At 32.8% G+C, this 18,346-nt stretch overlaps 4 protein-coding genes across 4 annotated transcripts; 1 reads left to right on the plus strand and 3 right to left on the minus strand.

The window, feature by feature from the left end:
- Positions 1,130-1,875, minus strand: LOC109127641 (defensin-like protein 76). The gene is made up of 2 exons (XM_019232692.1): positions 1,762-1,875; positions 1,130-1,390 (listed from the first exon to the last, which is right to left on the minus strand). The coding sequence occupies exons 1-2, from the start codon at positions 1,826-1,828 to the stop codon at positions 1,200-1,202; spliced, it is 258 nt and encodes an 85-aa protein (XP_019088237.1). The 5' UTR covers positions 1,829-1,875; the 3' UTR covers positions 1,130-1,199.
- LOC109127656 (defensin-like protein 76) lies at positions 6,768-7,412 on the minus strand. The gene is given in 3 exon segments (XM_019232812.1): positions 6,768-6,796; positions 6,799-6,957; positions 7,346-7,412. Coding segments are annotated over 3 exon segments (255 nt in total).
- On the minus strand, positions 11,948-12,733 carry LOC109127637 (defensin-like protein 76). Its single transcript, XM_019232673.1, has 2 exons — positions 12,618-12,733; positions 11,948-12,246 (listed from the first exon to the last, which is right to left on the minus strand). The coding sequence occupies exons 1-2, from the start codon at positions 12,682-12,684 to the stop codon at positions 12,056-12,058; spliced, it is 258 nt and encodes an 85-aa protein (XP_019088218.1). The 5' UTR covers positions 12,685-12,733; the 3' UTR covers positions 11,948-12,055.
- LOC104751359 lies at positions 13,178-14,552 on the plus strand. Its single transcript, XM_010473289.1, has 4 exons — positions 13,178-13,221; positions 13,339-13,496; positions 13,656-13,949; positions 14,074-14,552. The coding sequence occupies exons 1-4, from the start codon at positions 13,178-13,180 to the stop codon at positions 14,550-14,552; spliced, it is 975 nt and encodes a 324-aa protein (XP_010471591.1).

Raw genomic sequence — 18,346 nt, forward strand, 5'->3', positions numbered from 1 at the left:
CGATTCTGACTTGACCGAAGATACACTCCTCCATCGATCCATAGCCGTGTCCGCGGATCACATCAAAAAGGGTCGGGTTGTTTCAGTTATTAGCATCCACACCCACTTTATACTAAACATCTTACACAAACACCCACTTTCCCAACTCTCTATACTTTTCTAAGTTTGTTGCTTATCTGTTCATGTTTTTTTTAACAATTTTGTCCTCATAAGAAGAGGATGTAAATGGTATTAGACAATGCCTCTACCCTAAATAGTGGGTTTTCCAAGTTTTCTTTAAATTATATCATATAATACTTCAACATATTTATATCATAAGTATAGTATTATATCATATACTTATGTTAGGAATTAGTATTACACTATTACAAGATAGATCATACAATCAGGTCAGGCTCAAATGTTATTGGGCCATGTGCTATATTGAAATTTTAAAAAGTTAAAGCCTATAATATTTAAAATAAGACCCTAAAATACAAAGAAAAAAGTAACTAAAAAAGTGGAAGTGGGACTATGCATTTGCACGTCCAACACACCAATGTACCCATTACTGTAAAGAAATTTACCCATTATCTATCGATAGAAGTTGTGGGAAAAATATATGTTATGTGATTATGAAATTAAAAATTCTCTTGGTTATGGTAATTTATTGGAAAAATGATTGTCACCTACTTGAAGTATACGCCAACACATGACCACACATACAAACAATATAAATATCTTGTTAACTACGTAAAATATTGTTATTACATAAGAAGATTCATAAACAAATATAGGTTATGTGTACAACACCATAAACATTCAACTCTGGTGTTTGGTTGGCCAAAATCTGATATTGACCACTATTGACCGACGTTGACCAGTGTTAACCGTAAACATTCAAATACATTTATATGATGTTGAGACGCGATGTAGTTTCCAAAAAGTCTTTTCTTTTCCCAAAATTTTTTAAGTCGATGGTTAAAATCTTTTATGTGTAAATTCCTTTGCTGACAAAGTTCTATTTTTCAGATAATCGAATGATAATTATTCATTTCTAATTTGATATGCCCAGATACGGTTAACACAGTCTATATGCATCTAGCGCATTTATAAAACCAAAAGGTAAAATATAAGATATGTTTCTTCACATAATGTAAAATTTTATTCATACCATAACATTAGAAATTTCATACAAAGAAGAAAATCAAGATAGATATTTAGTTTTCTGATGGAGATATTTTTTTGTAGAATTCTTTCTCTTTAAGACAACAACATCCAGTATGGAGTCTAAATGTTCCACAATACCATCCATTTTTAAACCCTTTGCTTAAGCAAATCTGATCACATACGCTTGTACACTCTGACCGAAAACAAACAGCATCATGAACATCAATAGCGTTTATTTTACCTGTAAAAGATATAAAATGTAGTATGATTGATCAAAATGGAAGTTTTCCAAGGAAGTATACTTTTAATTCATGTATCATCATAATACGTTACAAACCACTCTCATATATCTGTTTTTTTTACTCAAACTTAATTTGTAAACCTTAGTTCAAAGTTAGTTCTCCATCATGGAATTATCTAGACTAATTGTCTAAGTTTCACTTTCTAATAGCTCATTCATGTTTATATTTAGATAGTTTTACGTCAAACATGTTTAGACGCTAAAAATTCACGAAAAAACAGCAAGATGGTGTAATTATTCTGATTGATGTACATCATATATATATCCTAATAGAACTCAAAACAGTTTATTGGGTTTGTAAGTCAACTTACCTGCCATCACAATCAAGAGAACAATTGCTATGGCAATGAATATATGCAAATGTTTCTTGTCCTGCATTGTTTTGAGGTGTCACTAGATATTGCTCGACGTATATTTTTTTTTTCTCTTTGTTTAGATGTTGTATCCATGAAGATAAAGTTGCTCTTATATATAGGCTTTGATTTTTTTTACAAATCAAATGAATGAATAAGAGCTAGATTTTATTCTATTCTTTGGTAATATTAATCTTTAGCTTTATATCCCACTTAGGGGGTGTTTTTGAATTCTAATTCAAAAGAATTTTGATGACTGCAATAAAATCATAGAAAATAAATAATTGAAAGTTTTAAAGGATTAGATAACTATCTATAATCTTAATTCTATAATCTTGTTAATTAATTTTTCTATAATCTTGTAAAGTCTCTGAAAAAATCTCTCTGTTTTAATGATACTTTCCATAACTTTTTTTTTAAACTAACAATAATTAAAAGGAAAAATGATTGCCAGCTACTTGAAATATACGCCAGCACATGACCACACATACAAACAATATAAATGTCTTGTTAACTACATGAACTATTGTCATTACATAAGGACATACATAATCAAACATAGGTTATGTGTACAACACCATAAACATTTAACTCTGCTGTTTGGTTAACCAGAATTTGGCGTTGACCAGTGTTGAGCGACATTGACTAGTGTTGACCAGATAAAATATTCAATAATATATATATATATATATATATATATATTTTTTCCTAAAAATAATATTTTTTTTTTTTGCTTTTATGTATTTTTGAGAAAAAAAATAATAAGATGAATGATTTGTATAATTTACAAAAAAAATTCTAAAAACAAAAAAAAATACAAGAAAATTACATACCAAAAAAGATTAAAAATTGTATGATAAACAAAATTTGTGGTATATCTAGTAACAAATTTTGTTAATAAAAAAAATATACCAAAAATAATATAATGAAACTCTACCACCAAAATTTTATGTGTAGTAGATTTTTTTCATTAAACTATAACAAATATATACCTTTCCTTTTAAAAATCATTTTTTATTTTGTATTTTCAAAGATGGGGGGTTTTAAATATTTTTGTTATTTTTAATTATTTATAAGATTATGTCATTTGAAATATATCCAAGACATTGCCAACTATTTCTTTGTTTTTAATAAGAAAAAGAAAGGAAGAAAATAATGAAAATTCTATTTATTTACATAAAAGACATATATCTAAAAGATAATTGAAAAACAAAAGTTGATTTAGTAAAATCAAAGAAATAGTTGGCATTGTCTTGGATATATTTCAAATGACATAATCTTATAAATAAGTAAAAAGAAAAAAAAATTTTAAAACCCCCACCTTTGAAAATACAAAATAAAAAATAATTTTTAAAAGGAAAAGGTATATATTTGTTATATTATTATGAAAAAATCTACTACACATAAAATTTTGGTGGTATAGTTTTATTATATTATTTTTGGCGTATTTTCTATGTTAACAAAATTAGTTAATAGATATACCGCAAATTTTGTTTGTCATATATTTTTTTATTTTTTTTGGTATATAATTTTCTTGTAAATTTTTGTTGTTATATTTTGTTTTTGTAAATTATACAAATCATTTAGTTTTTTTTATTTATTTATCAAAAATATATTAAAACAAAAAGAAATATTATTTTTAAGAAAAAAAGAAAAAAATATTATTTTTTTGAATGTTTTTTCTGGTCAACAATGGTCAACGCTGGTTAACACTAGTCAAACCGGAGGAAAGTTGTTTACAAAAGTAGTTTCCGTCAATAACGATCTAAAAGAACGAGCTAAATAAACAGCCTTCACATTAGACGTCCGAGGAATCTTGGAGAGAGTGAAAGGAGGCAAGGAGATACTAAGTGCCTGTAACTCATCAAGCAGCGTAGAGAAAACCGGCAACTCCTCTAGGGCTTGAACCATCGCAACTAGCTCTGCAGGACCCGTCTCAAATTGCTGACAGTCAACTCCTCTGGAAAGCATACACTCCAAAGCCCATAACAGAGCTTCTAGATCCGAATGAAGAGGGGAAGAATTTTGTCTTTGGCATCTTGCACGCAACACTAAAGTCTGATCCTCACAATTACCGCACACCAGCCCAGACCTGAATTAGGTTCTGGTGATTTCCAAGAACCATCAACTTGGCAGCGAATAATTGGCTACGGGGTATGCAAGGGTTCCGGAGAACCTGAGATAACCCTTGAGACTAATTGGGCCTGCTCCCACAATAATTGTTCACCTATAGCCTGATTAATAATACTATTGGCTCTCACTGTATCCCTTGAAAAACTTTCTTATTCCTATCCTTCCATAAAAACAAAACAAGCCAAGGTATCGAATGATGAGTGGCTCCTAAATCCATAAGAAATGTCCCATTGCCAAAAATAAAACCTAAATTTGAATACAAAGAATCATATGGGAAATTGCCTGAAGGCAATCCAACCAAGACCTAATCCCATATTTGATGGGAATAAGGACACTCAATGAAAGTGTTACTAATATTTTCTGTCACAAAATCACATCTTTTACACAATGTGTCACACTGAAATCCCCGAGAAGCTAAACGCGCCGTCACTGGGAGAGAACAAGACGCTATTTGCAAAAAAAATGTTTAATTTTTGGTGGGACCCGAAGGTTCCAAGACTGAATCTTCAGGGCAGTACAATTGGGATCGTACTCGATTTCAGCCGTCATGGCTTGAGCTAACTTATATCCCAACTTAACTGAGTACACTCCAGATTTCTTATAATGCCAAACCAACCGGTCTGCCTTAAATGATTTGCTACCAAGCAAACTCCTTATAATTTGGATATCCTCCTGATCCATAAACACTTGGAGAATAGGTAAATGCCACTCTTTAGTCAGCGGGTTAATCACTTGATTAACCATTAAATTTGGATGTAATTATCGGCCCCTACCATTTGCAGGTCAGGGATGTTGGTTAGAGATTCAAGAATCGCGTCAAACCGAAGTATTACACCCTAACCCTAACTTCCATTGAGTGGAGAAAATACTTTTCCACCCAAACGAGGGAGAGTATGGTTTCTTTGCCATCAATGGATGCTTGTTTCTAAAATATCGACATCTAAACACCCGATCAAATAATGAATTCGGAAATTGAATTAAACGCCAATACTGCTTAGCCAACAATGCATCAATGAATTTATCCAGGTCATGAAACCCCAAAAATCCATCAGTTTTATCTCTACACATTTTTCCCAGACCACTCAGTGAAGACCTCGGTCTTTCCCATCAGAACTCCACCAGAAGTTCAAAATTGCACTTGTTAACTTTGACGTTAAACCCTAAGGAAGTTTAAAACATGACATAACATGTGTTGGAAGGGCCAAGGCCACCAACTTAAGTAGAATTTCCTTCCCTCCCTTAGATAAGTATTTAGCCGTCCAACCATTAACCCGATCATCCAGCCTGTCTCGAACATAACCGAAGGCTTTATTTCTTGAACCCCCAAGACTCTCGGATATTTCCAAATAGGAGCCCATACCCCCTTCCTTGGAAATACAAATCACTGATTTTACCTTATCCTTGATCTTCGAAGGTACTTTTTTGATAAACATAATAGAGGATTTATCAAGATTGACCTCCTGACTGGACGCTTTACCATAGTTGCCTATGATATTCTTCACCGTTGAACATTGTTCTTTGTCTGCTTTACAGAAAAACAGACTATCATCCGCAAAAATCAAATGTGAAATTGGGGGACAATCTCGGGCAACCTTGATACCAGAAATATTATCCTCCCTCTTTGCCTTCTTTATATTAGCAATCAAAAAGGAGATCCTCTCTCGGCTTATCTCATAACTTTATTTTGAGAAGAAAAATGTATAAAATCATAGGGTTATTAGCATCCACACCCACTTTATACTAAACATCTTCTTACACAAACACCCACTTTCCCAATTCTCTATACTTTTCTAAGTTTGTTAATTATGTGTTCATGTTTTTTTTACAATTTTGTCCTCATAAGAAGAGGATGTAAATGGTATTAGACAATGCCTCTACCCTAAATAGTGGGTTTTCCAAGTTTTCTTCAAATTATATCATATAATACTTCAACATATTTATATCATAAGTATAGTATATTATATCATATACTTATGTTAGGAATTAGTATTACACTATTACAAGATAGATCATACAATCAGGTCAGGCTCAAATATTATTGGGCCATTTGCTATATTGAAATTTTAAAAAGTTATAGCCTATAATATTTAAAATAAGACCCTAAAATGCAAAGAAAAAAGTAACTAAAAAAGTGGAAGTGGGACTATGCATTTGCACGTCCAACACACCAATGCACCCATTACTGTAAAGAAATTTATCCATTATCTATCAGTAGAAGTTGTGGGAAAAATATATGTTATGTGATTATGAAATTAAAAATTCTCTTGGTTATGGTAATTTATTGGAAAAATGATTGTCACCTACTTGAAGTATACGCCAACACATGACCACACATACAAACAATATAAATATCTTGTTAACTACGTAAAATATTGTTATTACATAAGAAGATTCATAAACAAATATAGGTTATGTGTACAACACCATAAACATTCAACTCTGGTGTTTGGTTGGCCAAAATCCGATATTGACCACTATTGACCGATGTTGACCAATGTTAACCGTAAACATTCAAATACATTTATATGATGTTGAGGCGCGATGTAGTTTCCAAAAAGTCTTTTCTTTTCCCAAAATTTTTTAAGTCGATGGTTAAAATCTTTTATGTGTAAATTCCTTTGCTGACAAAGTTCTATTATTCAGATAATCAAATGATAATTATTCATTTCTAATTTGATATGCCCAGCTACGATTAACACAGTCTATATGCATCTAGCGCATTTATAAAACCAAAAGATAAAATATAAGATATGTTTCTTCACATAATGTATAATTTTATTAATACCATAACATTAGAAATTTCATACAAAGAAGAAAGTCAAGATAGATATTTAGTTTTCTGATGGAGATATTTTTTGTAGAGTTCTTTCTCTTTAAGACAACAACATCCAGTATGGAGTCTAAATGTTCCACAATACCATCCATTTTTAAACCCTTTGCTTAAGCAAATCTGATCACATACGCTTGTACACTCTGACCGAAAACAAACAGCATCATGAACATCAATAGCGTTTATTTTACCTGTAAAAGATATATAATGTAGTATGATTGATCAAAATGGAAGTTTTCCAAGGAAGTATACTTTTAATTCATGTATCATCATAATACGTTACAAACCACTCTCATATATCCGGTTTTTTTACTCAAACTTAATTTGTAAACCTTAGTTCAAAGTTAGTTCTCCATCATGGAATTATCTAGACTAATTGTCTAAGTTTCACTTTCTAATAGCTCATTCATGTTTATATTTAGATAGCTTTACGTCAAACATGTTTAGACGCTTTAAAATTCACGAAAAAATAGCAAGATGGTGTATTTATTCTGATTGATGTACATCATATATATATATATATATATATATATCCTAATAGAACTCAAAACAGTTTAATGGGTTTGTAAGTCGACTTACCTGCCATCACAATCAAGAGAACAATTGCTATGGCAATGAATATATGTAAATGTTTCTTGTCCTGCATTGTTTTGAGGTGTCAATAGATATTGCTTGATGTATATTTCTTTCTCTTTGTTTAGATGTTGTATCCATGAAGATAAAGTTGCTCTTATATATAGGCTTTGGTAATATTAATCTTTAGCTTTATATCCCACTTAGGGGGGGGGGGTGTTTTTGAATTCTAATTCAAAAGAATTTTGATGACTGCAATAAAATCATAGAAAATAAATAATTGAAAGATTTTAAAGGATTAGATAACTATCTATAATCTTAATTCTATAATCTTGTTAATTAATTTTTCTATAATCTTGTAAAGTCTCTGAAACAATCTCTCTGTTTTAATGATACTTTCCATAACTTTTTTTTTTAACCTAACGATAATTAAAAGGAAAAATGATTGCCAGCTACTTGAAATATACGCCAACACATGACCACACATACAAACAATATAAATGTCTTGTTAGCTACATGAACTATTGTCATTACATAAAAAGATGAATGATTTGTATAATTTACAAAAAAAATTTCTAACAACAAAAAAATACAAGAAAATTATATACCAAAAAATGATTAAAAATTGTATGATAAACAAAATTTGTGGTATATCTAGTAACAAATTTTGTTAATACAAAAAATATACCAAAAATAATATAATAAAACTCTACCACCAAAATTTTATGTGTAGTAGTTTTTTTCATAAAACTATGACAAATATATACCTTTCCTTTTAAAAATCATTTTTTATTTTGTATTTTCAAAGGTGGGGGGTTTTAAATATTTTATTTTATTTTTACTTATTTATAATATTATGTCATTTGAAATATATACAAGACATTGCCAACTATTTCTTTGTTTTTAATAAGAAAAAGAAAGGAAGAAAATAATGAAAATTCTATTTATTTACATGAAAGACATATATCTAAAAGATAATTGAAAAACAAAAGTTGATTTTGTAAAATCAAAGAAATAGTTGGCATTGTCTTGGATATATTTTAAATGACATAATCTTATAAATAAGTAAAAAGAAAAATAATATTTAGAACCCTCACCTTTGAAAATACAAAATAAAAATGATTTTTAAAAGAAAAAGCTATATAGTTGTTATATTTTTATGAAAAAAATCTACTACACATAATATTTTGGTGGTATAGTTTTATTATATTTTTTATGTTAACAAAATTAGTTAATAGATATACCACAAATATTGTTTGTCATATATTTTTTTATTTTTTTGGTATATAATTTTCTTGTAATTTCTCGTTGTTATATTTTTTTTTTGAAAATTATACAAATCATTTCTGTTTTTATTTATTTATCAAAAATACATAAAAACAAAAAAAAATATTATTTTTAAGAAAAAAGAAAAAAATATTTTTTTTGAATATTTTTTCTGGTCAACACTGGTCAACGCCGGTTAACACTAGTCAAACCGGAGGAAAGTTGTTTACAAAAGTAGTTTCCGACAATAACGATCTAGAAGAACGAGCTAAACAAACAGCATTCAAATTAGACGTCCGAGGAATCTTCAAGAGAGTAAAAGGAGGCAAGGAGACACTAAGTGCCTGTAACTCATCAAGCAGCATAGAGAAAACCGACAACTCCTCTAGGGCTTGCACCATCGCAACTAGCTCTGCAGAACCCGTCTCAAATTGCTGACAATCAACTCCTCTGGAAAGCAAACACTCCAAAGCCCATAACAGAGCTTCTAGATCCGAATGAAGAGGGGAAGAATTTTGTCTTTGGCATCTTGCACCCAACACTAAAGTCTGATCTTCACAATTACCGCACCACCAGCCCGGACCTGAATTAGCTTCTGGTGATTTCCAAGAACCATCAACTTGGTAGCGAATAATTGGCTACGGGTATGCAAGGGTTCCGGAGAACCTGAGATAACCCTTGAGATTAATTGGGCCTGCTTCCACAATAATTGTTCACCTATAGCCTGATTAATAATACTACTGGCTCTGACTGTATCCCTTGAAAAACTTTCTTATTCCTATCCTTCCATAAAAACTAAACAAGCCAAGGTATCGAATGATGAGTGGCTCCTAAAGCCATAAGGGATGTCCCATTGCCAAAAATAAAACCTAAATTTGAATACACAGAATCATATGGGAAATTGCCTGAAGACAAACCAACCAAGACCTAATCCCATATTTGATGGGAATAAGGACACTCAAAGAAAGTGTTATTAATAGTTTCTGTTACAAAATCACATCTTTTACACAATGTGTCACACTGAAATCCCCGAGAAGCTAAACGCGCCGTCACTAGGAGGGAACAAGACGCTATTTGCCAGAAAAATGTTTAATTTTTGATGGGACCCGAAGGTTCCAAGACTGAGTCTTCAGGGCAGTACAACTGGGCCCGTACTCGATTTCAGCTGTCATGGCTTGAGCTAACTTATATCCCAACTTAACTTAGTACGCTCCAGATTTCTTATAATGCCAAACCAACCGGTCTGCCTTAAATGATTTGCTACCAAGCAAACTCCTTATAATTTGGATATCCTCCTGATCCATAAACACCTGGAGAATAGGTAAATGCCAATCTTTAGTTAGCGGGTTAATCAAGTGATTAACCATTAAATTTGGATGTAATTATCGGCTCCTACCATTTGCAGGTCGGGAATGTTGGTTAGAGATTCTAGAATCTCGTCAAACCAAAGTATTACACCCTAACCCTAACGTCCATCGAGTGGAGAAAATACTTTTCCACCCAAACGAGGGAGATTATGGTTTCTTTGCCATCAATGGATGCTTGTTTCTAAAATATCGACCTCTAAACACCCGATCAAATAAAGAATCCGGAAAATGAATTAAATGCCAATACTGCTTAGCCAACAACGCATCAGTGAATTTATCCAGGTCATGAAACCCCAAAACTCCATCAGTTTTATCTCTACACATTTTTCCCAGACCACTCAGTGAAGACCTCGGTCTTTCCCATCAGAACTCCACCAGAAGTTCAAAATTGCACTTGTTAACTTTGACGTTAAACCCTGAGGAAGTTTAAAACATGACATAACATGTGTTGGAATTGCCAAGGCCACCAACTTAAGTAGAATTTCCTTCCCTCCCTTAGATAAATATTTAGCCGTCCAACCATTAACCCGATCATCCAGCCTGTCTCGAACATAACCGAAGACTTTATTTCTTGAACCCCCAAGACTCTCGGATATTTCAAAATAGGAGCCTATACCTCCTTCCTTGGAAATTCCAATCACCGATTTTACCTTATCCTTGATCTTCGAAGGTACTTTTTTGCCAAACATAATAGAGGATTTATCAAGATTGACCTTCTGACTGGACGCTTTACCATAGTTGCCTATGATATTCATCACAGTTGAACATCGTTCTTTGTCTGCTTTACAGAAAAACAGACTATCATCCGCAAAAATCAAATGTGAAATAGGGGGACAATCTCGGGCAAGCTTGATACCAGAAATATTATCCTCCCTCTTTGCCTTCTTTATATTAGCAATCAAAAAGGAGATCCTCTCTCGGCTTATCTCATAACTTTATTTTGAGAAGAAAAATGTATAAAATCATAGGGTTATTAGCATCCACACCCACTTTATACTAAACATCTTACACAAACACCCACTTTCCCAACTCTCTATACTTTTCTAAGTTTGTTGCTTATCTGTTCATGTTTTTTTTAACAATTTTGTCCTCATAAGAAGAGGATGTAAATGGTATTAGACAATGCCTCTACCCTAAATAGTGGGTTTTCCAAGTTTTCTTTAAATTATATCATATAATACTTCAACATATTTATATCATAAGTATAGTATTATATCATATACTTATGTTAGGAATTAGTATTACACTATTACAAGATAGATCATACAATCAGGTCAGGCTCAAATGTTATTGGGCCATGTGCTATATTGAAATTTTAAAAAGTTAAAGCCTATAATATTTAAAATAAGACCCTAAAATACAAAGAAAAAAGTAACTAAAAAAGTGGAAGTGGGACTATGCATTTGCACGTCCAACACACCAATGTACCCATTACTGTAAAGAAATTTACCCATTATCTATCGATAGAAGTTGTGGGAAAAATATATGTTATGTGATTATGAAATTAAAAATTCTCTTGGTTATGGTAATTTATTGGAAAAATGATTGTCACCTACTTGAAGTATACGCCAACACATGACCACACATACAAACAATATAAATATCTTGTTAACTACGTAAAATATTGTTATTACATAAGAAGATTCATAAACAAATATAGGTTATGTGTACAACACCATAAACATTCAACTTTGGTGTTTGGTTGGCCAAAATCTAATATTGACCACTATTGACCGACGTTGACCAGTGTTAACCGTAAACATTCAAATACATTTATATGATGTTGAGACGCGATGTAGTTTCCAAAAAGTCTTTTCTTTTCCCAAAATTTTTTAAGTCGATGGTTAAAATCTTTTATGTGTAAATTCCTTTGCTGACAAAGTTCTATTTTTCAGATAATCGAATGATAATTATTCATTTCTAATTTGATATGCCCAGATACGATTAACACAGTCTATATGCATCTAGCGCATTTATAAAACCAAAAGGTAAAATATAAGATATGTTTCTTCACATAATGTAAAATTTTATTCATACCATAACATTAGAAATTTCATACAAAGAAGAAAATCAAGATAGATATTTAGTTTTCTGATGGAGATATTTTTTTGTAGAATTCTTTCTCTTTAAGACAACAACATCCAGTATGGAGTCTAAATGTTCCACAATACCATCCATTTTTAAACCCTTTGCTTAAGCAAATCTGATCACATACGCTTGTACACTCTGACCGAAAACAAACAGCATCATGAACATCAATAGCGTTTATTTTACCTGTAAATGATATAAAATGTAGTATGATTTATCAAAATGGAAGTTTTCCAAGGAAGTATACTTTTAATTCATGTATCATCATAATACGTTACAAACCACTCTCATATATCTGTTTTTTTTACTCAAACTTAATTTGTAAACCTTAGTTCAAAGTTAGTTCTCCATCATGGAATTATCTAGACTAATTGTCTAAGTTTCACTTTCTAATAGCTCATTCATGTTTATATTTAGATACTTTTACGTCAAACATGTTTAGATGCTAAAAATTCACGAAAAAACAGCAAGATAGTGTAATTATTCTGATTGATGTACATCATATATATATCCTAATAGAACACAAAACAGTTTATTGGGTTTGTAAGTCGACTTACCTGCCATCACAATCAAGAGAACAATTGCTATGGCAATGAATATATGCAAATGTTTCTTGTCCTGCATTGTTTTGAGGTGTCACTAGATATTGCTTGACGTATATTTTTTTTTTCTCTTTGTTTAGATGTTGTATCCATGAAGATAAAGTTGCTCTTATATATAGGCTTTGATTTGTTTTACAAATCAAATGAATGAATAAGAGCTAGATTTTATTCTATTCTTTGGTAATATTAATCTTTAGCTTTATATCCCACTTAGGGGGTGTTTTTGAATTCTAATTCAAAAGAATTTTGATGACTGCAATAAAATCATAGAAAATAAATAATTGAAAGATTTTAAAGGATTAGATAACTATCTATAATCTTAATACTATAATCTTGTTAATTAATTTTTCTATAATCTTGTAAAGTCTCTGAAAAAATATCTCTGTTTTAATGATACTTTCCATAACTTTTTTTTAACCTAACAATAATTAAAAGGAAAAATGATTGCCAGCTACTTGAAATATACGCCAACACATGACCACACATACAAACAATATAAATGTCTTGTTAACTACATGAACTATTGTCATTACATAAGGACATACATAATCAAACATAGGTTATGTGTACAACACCATAAACATTTAACTCTGCTGTTTGGTTAACCAGAATTTGGCGTTGACCAGTGTTGAGCGACATTGACTAGTGTTGACTAGATAAAATATTCAATAACCAGATGGACAGAGAATCCTGGACAGAGCCGTGGTCCTGCAGTGGATGGTCGCAAGCTAGAAGATATTGATGACGAGGAGTTTAATATTCCTCCTTTGTTTGACGACACAGAGTATGTTAGGGAAGAAATACCGGATTTGGATATTGAGGATGATGGGAAAGGTATATATAAGGGTAAGCTTTTTGAAAATAAAGAGGATTGTCAGTTTACTTTAGCGATATATGCCATTAAGAACATGTTTCATTTTACTCAAACGACGACCAAGAAAGAATTGTTTGTAGTAAGTTGTTATCGGTAGAGGTGTGACTGGAGGGTACTAGCTTGTGAAATGAAGGAGTCAGGCTACTATGTGATTAGGAAAGCGAATCTTGAACACACATGCCCAATAGAGACGAGGAACAAGTACTTGAAAAAAGCGACATCAAAGGTGAATGCAGCTGTGTACGAAGCAAAGTACAGTGATCTGACAAAAGGTCTCACCCCTTTGGATCTTCAGCATATGGTATTAGAGGATTTGAGGGTGGCTGCACCCTACAGCAAATGTTGGAGGGCGAAGGGTAAGGCTTTGGAGGGCATATTTGGTTCGGATGATGAGTCTTTCGAGGATCTCCCTGGTTTTTTTGCATGTCTTAAAAGTAGCTAATCCGGGGACTATTACCGATATTAAAACTGAAGTCGTGGAAGATGGTAGAGAAAGGTTTTTGTATATATTTTTGGCTTTCGGGGCATCCATTGAAGGTTTTAGGAAGCTTAGGCGTGTTATTGTTGTGGATGGGACTCATCTGAATGGGAAGTATAATGGTGTCCTTTTGACAGCTAGTGGACAAGATGCTAATTTACAGGTTTTTCCTCTTGCGTTAGCTGTTGTAGACAATGAGAACGACGAAGCTTGGTCGTGGTTTTTTGAGAAGTTAGAGCGCATAATTGCGGATAGTAAGAGCTTGACAATAATTTTAGATAGGAACAGCTCAATATACACAACAAAGAAGAGGATGTTCCTGTTGGCACATCATAGAGCTTGCATAGTGCATCTTGCGAGGAATGTTAATGCGAGGTTCCATAATAAAGGACTTGCAAAACTTGTGACGAATGCAACATTTGTCTATAAGGTAACATGTTATCAAGAGATATATAGACAAATCAAAGTGAAAAACGCAAACTGTGCTGCGTATTTGGATAAAATTAGAGCAGCTCATTGGAGCAGAGCTTATTTCTAAGGGAATCACTACAATTTGATGACATCTAACATTGCAGAGTCTTTGAACAATGTGTTAGGTAAGGGGAGATCCTGACATATTATGGAACTACTCAAGTACATTCGTGCTATGTTAAGTAGGTGGGTTAGTGCTAGGCGGAAAAAACCTGAGAAGCATAGAGGGTTAACTACGCCGGAGGTTGATAAACAGATGCAAAAAAACTTGGTTGATGTTTGTGGTAGCAAATTTGACAAGCTCGTGTAAGGCTGTTGGGGTTGTGGAGATAATTGGTGATTTGAGTTACCTTGGTTTTGATCATGTGGTATCCCAGCCTGTATATAAAAAATGTGTCCACATGGACAGTGTTAGTTTTGCAAACTAAGGTATATGTTGAAGGAGGAAAGATATGGGGTATGTACTGATTGGTCATCTAAGGGAGAAGGTTTGTTGATAGTGTCATATACCGGGGATCGCTGTTTTTTTAAAATTCGTTTAGATAAACATGTTAAGATTGTGGATAGAGAACATGTGAATACGGTAAACAAAAACGGAGAAACAGATAGCTGCGGTTGTGGATAGAGAACATGTTAAGATTGGGCAGTGGGGGTATTCACGTGAATACGGTAAACAAAAGATCAATTATGTATAAATAACAACTTACATCTGAAAAATGCTCAACAAATATGACGTCTATCAGAGGTAGATTATTCTTAGGTAGGCCAACTGAAGACCATTCCAGGAAAGTGCAGGTGTCACCAACCCCTTGTATCTTATCAAGTAAGCCAGATATGTTACGAGATGCGAGCAGTTGAAGCGCAAGAGGGAAGCCATGCAAACAGAAGGACTTCTGTTGTATCTTCTCGGTGAAACTCTTCAACGGTCTGTTGCTTTAAGAACCTTTCTCTGCTGTTTAAGTCTTTTAGCCACTGGTTTGGATTGTGATTTAAGATCAGGTCTTACAGTTGAAATAGTCTTCAAGAATGATTATCTGCCTCAAGGGAATGCTAGGAAGGAGTCAATCTCTTCAAGCATCTCAACATACTTCCAAGTTGGTCTATGCGTTTGGCTGGAGGTATGAGTACACCATCGACAATGAGAAGAAGCGCAAGCCGAAGCTTCCGATCATGATCCTTGATAGTAGGGTCTTCAAAAGTATTATGGACGTCAGCTAGAGTTGCCTTACGATATTCCCCAATTAACTTATCCCAGTAACATTCACCATCAGAGTCGGGAGCAAGTTCGTCTTCGGGATCGTAATCTTCCGAAAATTTACCACATGGCAAGCCAGTTACATCACGAAATTCAACAAAAGAAAATCTCATAGGGTATCCACCGAAAACAGTCCACATTTCGTACTTCTTTTTGGACAAAACCTGCCTACATATGAGAGCGTGAAGTAATTTGCAAGAGATAGGAGACTAATTAATTTGAAGCATAAATAGAGACCCCAAACTTGAACTAAGAATCTGATCGAATTAGGGAGTGTCTTTCAGCACCTTGTAAATGGCCGTCAGGATATCTGGGTGTGAGTAAACATTCTGCCTAGTTTCGGGATAACGGGTCAGTTGCGAACAGGCGGCGAGGGAGAAGATCATCCCACTCTGCAGATTCTCTCCAGAAGTATCACCAATAGTTCTTGATGAAGGTTCATCGGGCGATAGTTTAATTATACGGGTAATGCGGCGGGTCTCTGCCATTTGCAAAGGAGCTTCACGGCAGGAAGTTGAACGGAAAACAGGACAAATGGAAGAAATGGGACAAACGGAAGGAGTGGTAGGATTCAAGGTTTTCGGAATTTGGGGATCTAGAAATTGATGAATTGTAAAATTAGGGTTGATGAGAATTGGGGATCTAGGGTTTGGGAAATTTCTGATTTTGTGTTTTTACTGTTGGTTCATGTGAAAATAAAATACTACTGAAAAGAGGTGGAATCGATAAAGGTAAGTTAAGAGAGTTTGTTTGTTTAGTTTAAGGGGTAAGTGGTAATTTTACAAAAGGAAAGTATAGTGATAGTAGAAAGTGCGTATGTGTTAATAGTTTAGGGGTGGTAATTTTACAAAAGGAGTCAAACTAGTAGTTTAGGTGATTTGTAAAAAATCTACAAGAGAGAGTATTCAATCTAACATTTTAAGTTATTTATATAAATATAAAATAACAAATCCTATGTTATTAAATCATGAATTTTAAAAAGTTTTGTGAAATTCAATGTTATTGAACTAGTGATTTGAAAATCTAGTTTAAGATCCAATTTTTAATATATTAAGGATTCTGGAAAATTTTAGAAGATTTTTTAAAATAAAAAACACATAAATCAAAATCTTATGATTTTAAGTGGGATTTGAAAGAATTTATAATAAATCATAAAAACTTCTCTAAAATCATCAAATCATATTAAAACTCAAATCATTTAAAATACTAAGGTCATTACCTAAAGAAAATAATTATCTAAAGAAAATTACTCCAATAATTATTGTTACAAAATAAGGAAAAGTGATTTATAAATAATATATTATCTAAAGAAAATTACTCGAATAAAATTATTATTATGAAATCTGCAAATATTTAGCTCGCTAAATAATAAACGTTTTTGAATAAGAACCAAAATATGAACCAAAATACTCACACCTCAGAATCTTAGAACCGGTTCAGTTTAATGCAAAGTTACACACGTATGGAGTTCAGCCAAGCCTTACTGATAATATATTCCAAAAGAAATATATCAGTTTCAAAAATTTATTATTGTCAAAATATCCAAAAATAATTTAAAATAGGGTGAATTTGTATGATAACCAAAATAGAAAAATAAATGAAGAATATAGCCAATTAATGACTTAAATTAGATGAGTAACTATTGGTCAATTGAAAATGACCAAAAAGTACAGTAGTTTTGGTGGTGGCCGGTGGCCAGCGGCCGGCAACCGGAGGCCAGAGGAGGTGACCGGAATATGTGACCGGAGGTGGTAGCGGTGGCGGCGGCTGTGGTCCGACGACCAGATGTGGTGGTGGCAGTGGTCCGGTGGCGGTGGTTCGGTGGTCAGTCGGCGATGGTCCGATGGTCGGTCGGCGGTGGTCGGTCGGCGATGGTCCGATGGTCGGTCGGCGGTGGTCCGGTGGTCGGTCGAAGATGGTCCGGTAGCCGGTAAGCAGTGGTCTGGTGGTCGGTCGGCGGTAGTTCGGTGATGGTGGTGGTTAGAGGCGGCAGTGGTGGTGATGATAGGGCGGTGGGGTTTGTGGTGGTAATGGGTGGTTGAAGGTTATGTATATAACAAATATATAAAATATAGAATATATAATATTTTTATGGTTAGTATAGTTAGTGGGTGAATTATAATTTTTTTGTTGGTTATATACTGCAATTTTCCTTTAAAATATATTGTAATAGTATTACACCCCGTGCTATACACAAACGTACAAATTTCTGCAAAACACTATAAATAACAAAAACTAGGAAAGTTACCCGCACGCTTGTGCGGGCAAGAACTGAATAGAAAAAAAAACTAATTTAATTCTTCATAATGTTGAATCAAATTTTTATTATATTTTAAAAACCTGTTTAATTTTTTTTAATTTTTATAGTAGTTCGTATGTTCAAATATATATTTTTTTAAAAGTTTCATATTAAATATTATTATTTTTACTTTTTAAAATAATAAAATGAATAGTTAATAAAATGTTTATAGTATTACTCTACATATGCAAAATATAAATTGAAATTTTAAAGTCTATTTTTAAAGTTTAATTGAAATTTTAAAGGCTATTTTCAAAGTTTAAGCCCAAATTGACCGTAACAAAATTTTAAATGAGCCAAATACAAT

This window comes from Camelina sativa, chromosome 2, assembly GCF_000633955.1.
Source record: "Camelina sativa cultivar DH55 chromosome 2, Cs, whole genome shotgun sequence".
NCBI classification, from domain to species: domain Eukaryota; kingdom Viridiplantae; phylum Streptophyta; class Magnoliopsida; order Brassicales; family Brassicaceae; genus Camelina; species Camelina sativa.

Bases quoted from the DNA above. Each gene is read 5' to 3' on its own strand.
- LOC109127641 (XM_019232692.1), bottom strand. From the start codon at position 1,828: ATGCAGGACAAGAAACATTTGCATATATTCATTGCCATAGCAATTGTT. The intron at 1,391-1,761 runs GTAAGTTGACTT...TATCTTTTACAG, and splicing joins TCTCTTGATTGTGATGGCAG to GTAAAATAAACGCTATTGAT.
- LOC104751359 (XM_010473289.1), top strand. From the start codon at position 13,178: ATGAACTATTGTCATTACATAAGGACATACATAATCAAACATAG. The intron at 13,222-13,338 runs GTTATGTGTACA...TTCAATAACCAG, and splicing joins ACATACATAATCAAACATAG to ATGGACAGAGAATCCTGGAC. The intron at 13,497-13,655 runs GTATATATAAGG...GGAGGGTACTAG, and splicing joins TATTGAGGATGATGGGAAAG to CTTGTGAAATGAAGGAGTCA.
- LOC109127637 (XM_019232673.1), bottom strand. From the start codon at position 12,684: ATGCAGGACAAGAAACATTTGCATATATTCATTGCCATAGCAATTGTT. The intron at 12,247-12,617 runs GTAAGTCGACTT...TATCATTTACAG, and splicing joins TCTCTTGATTGTGATGGCAG to GTAAAATAAACGCTATTGAT.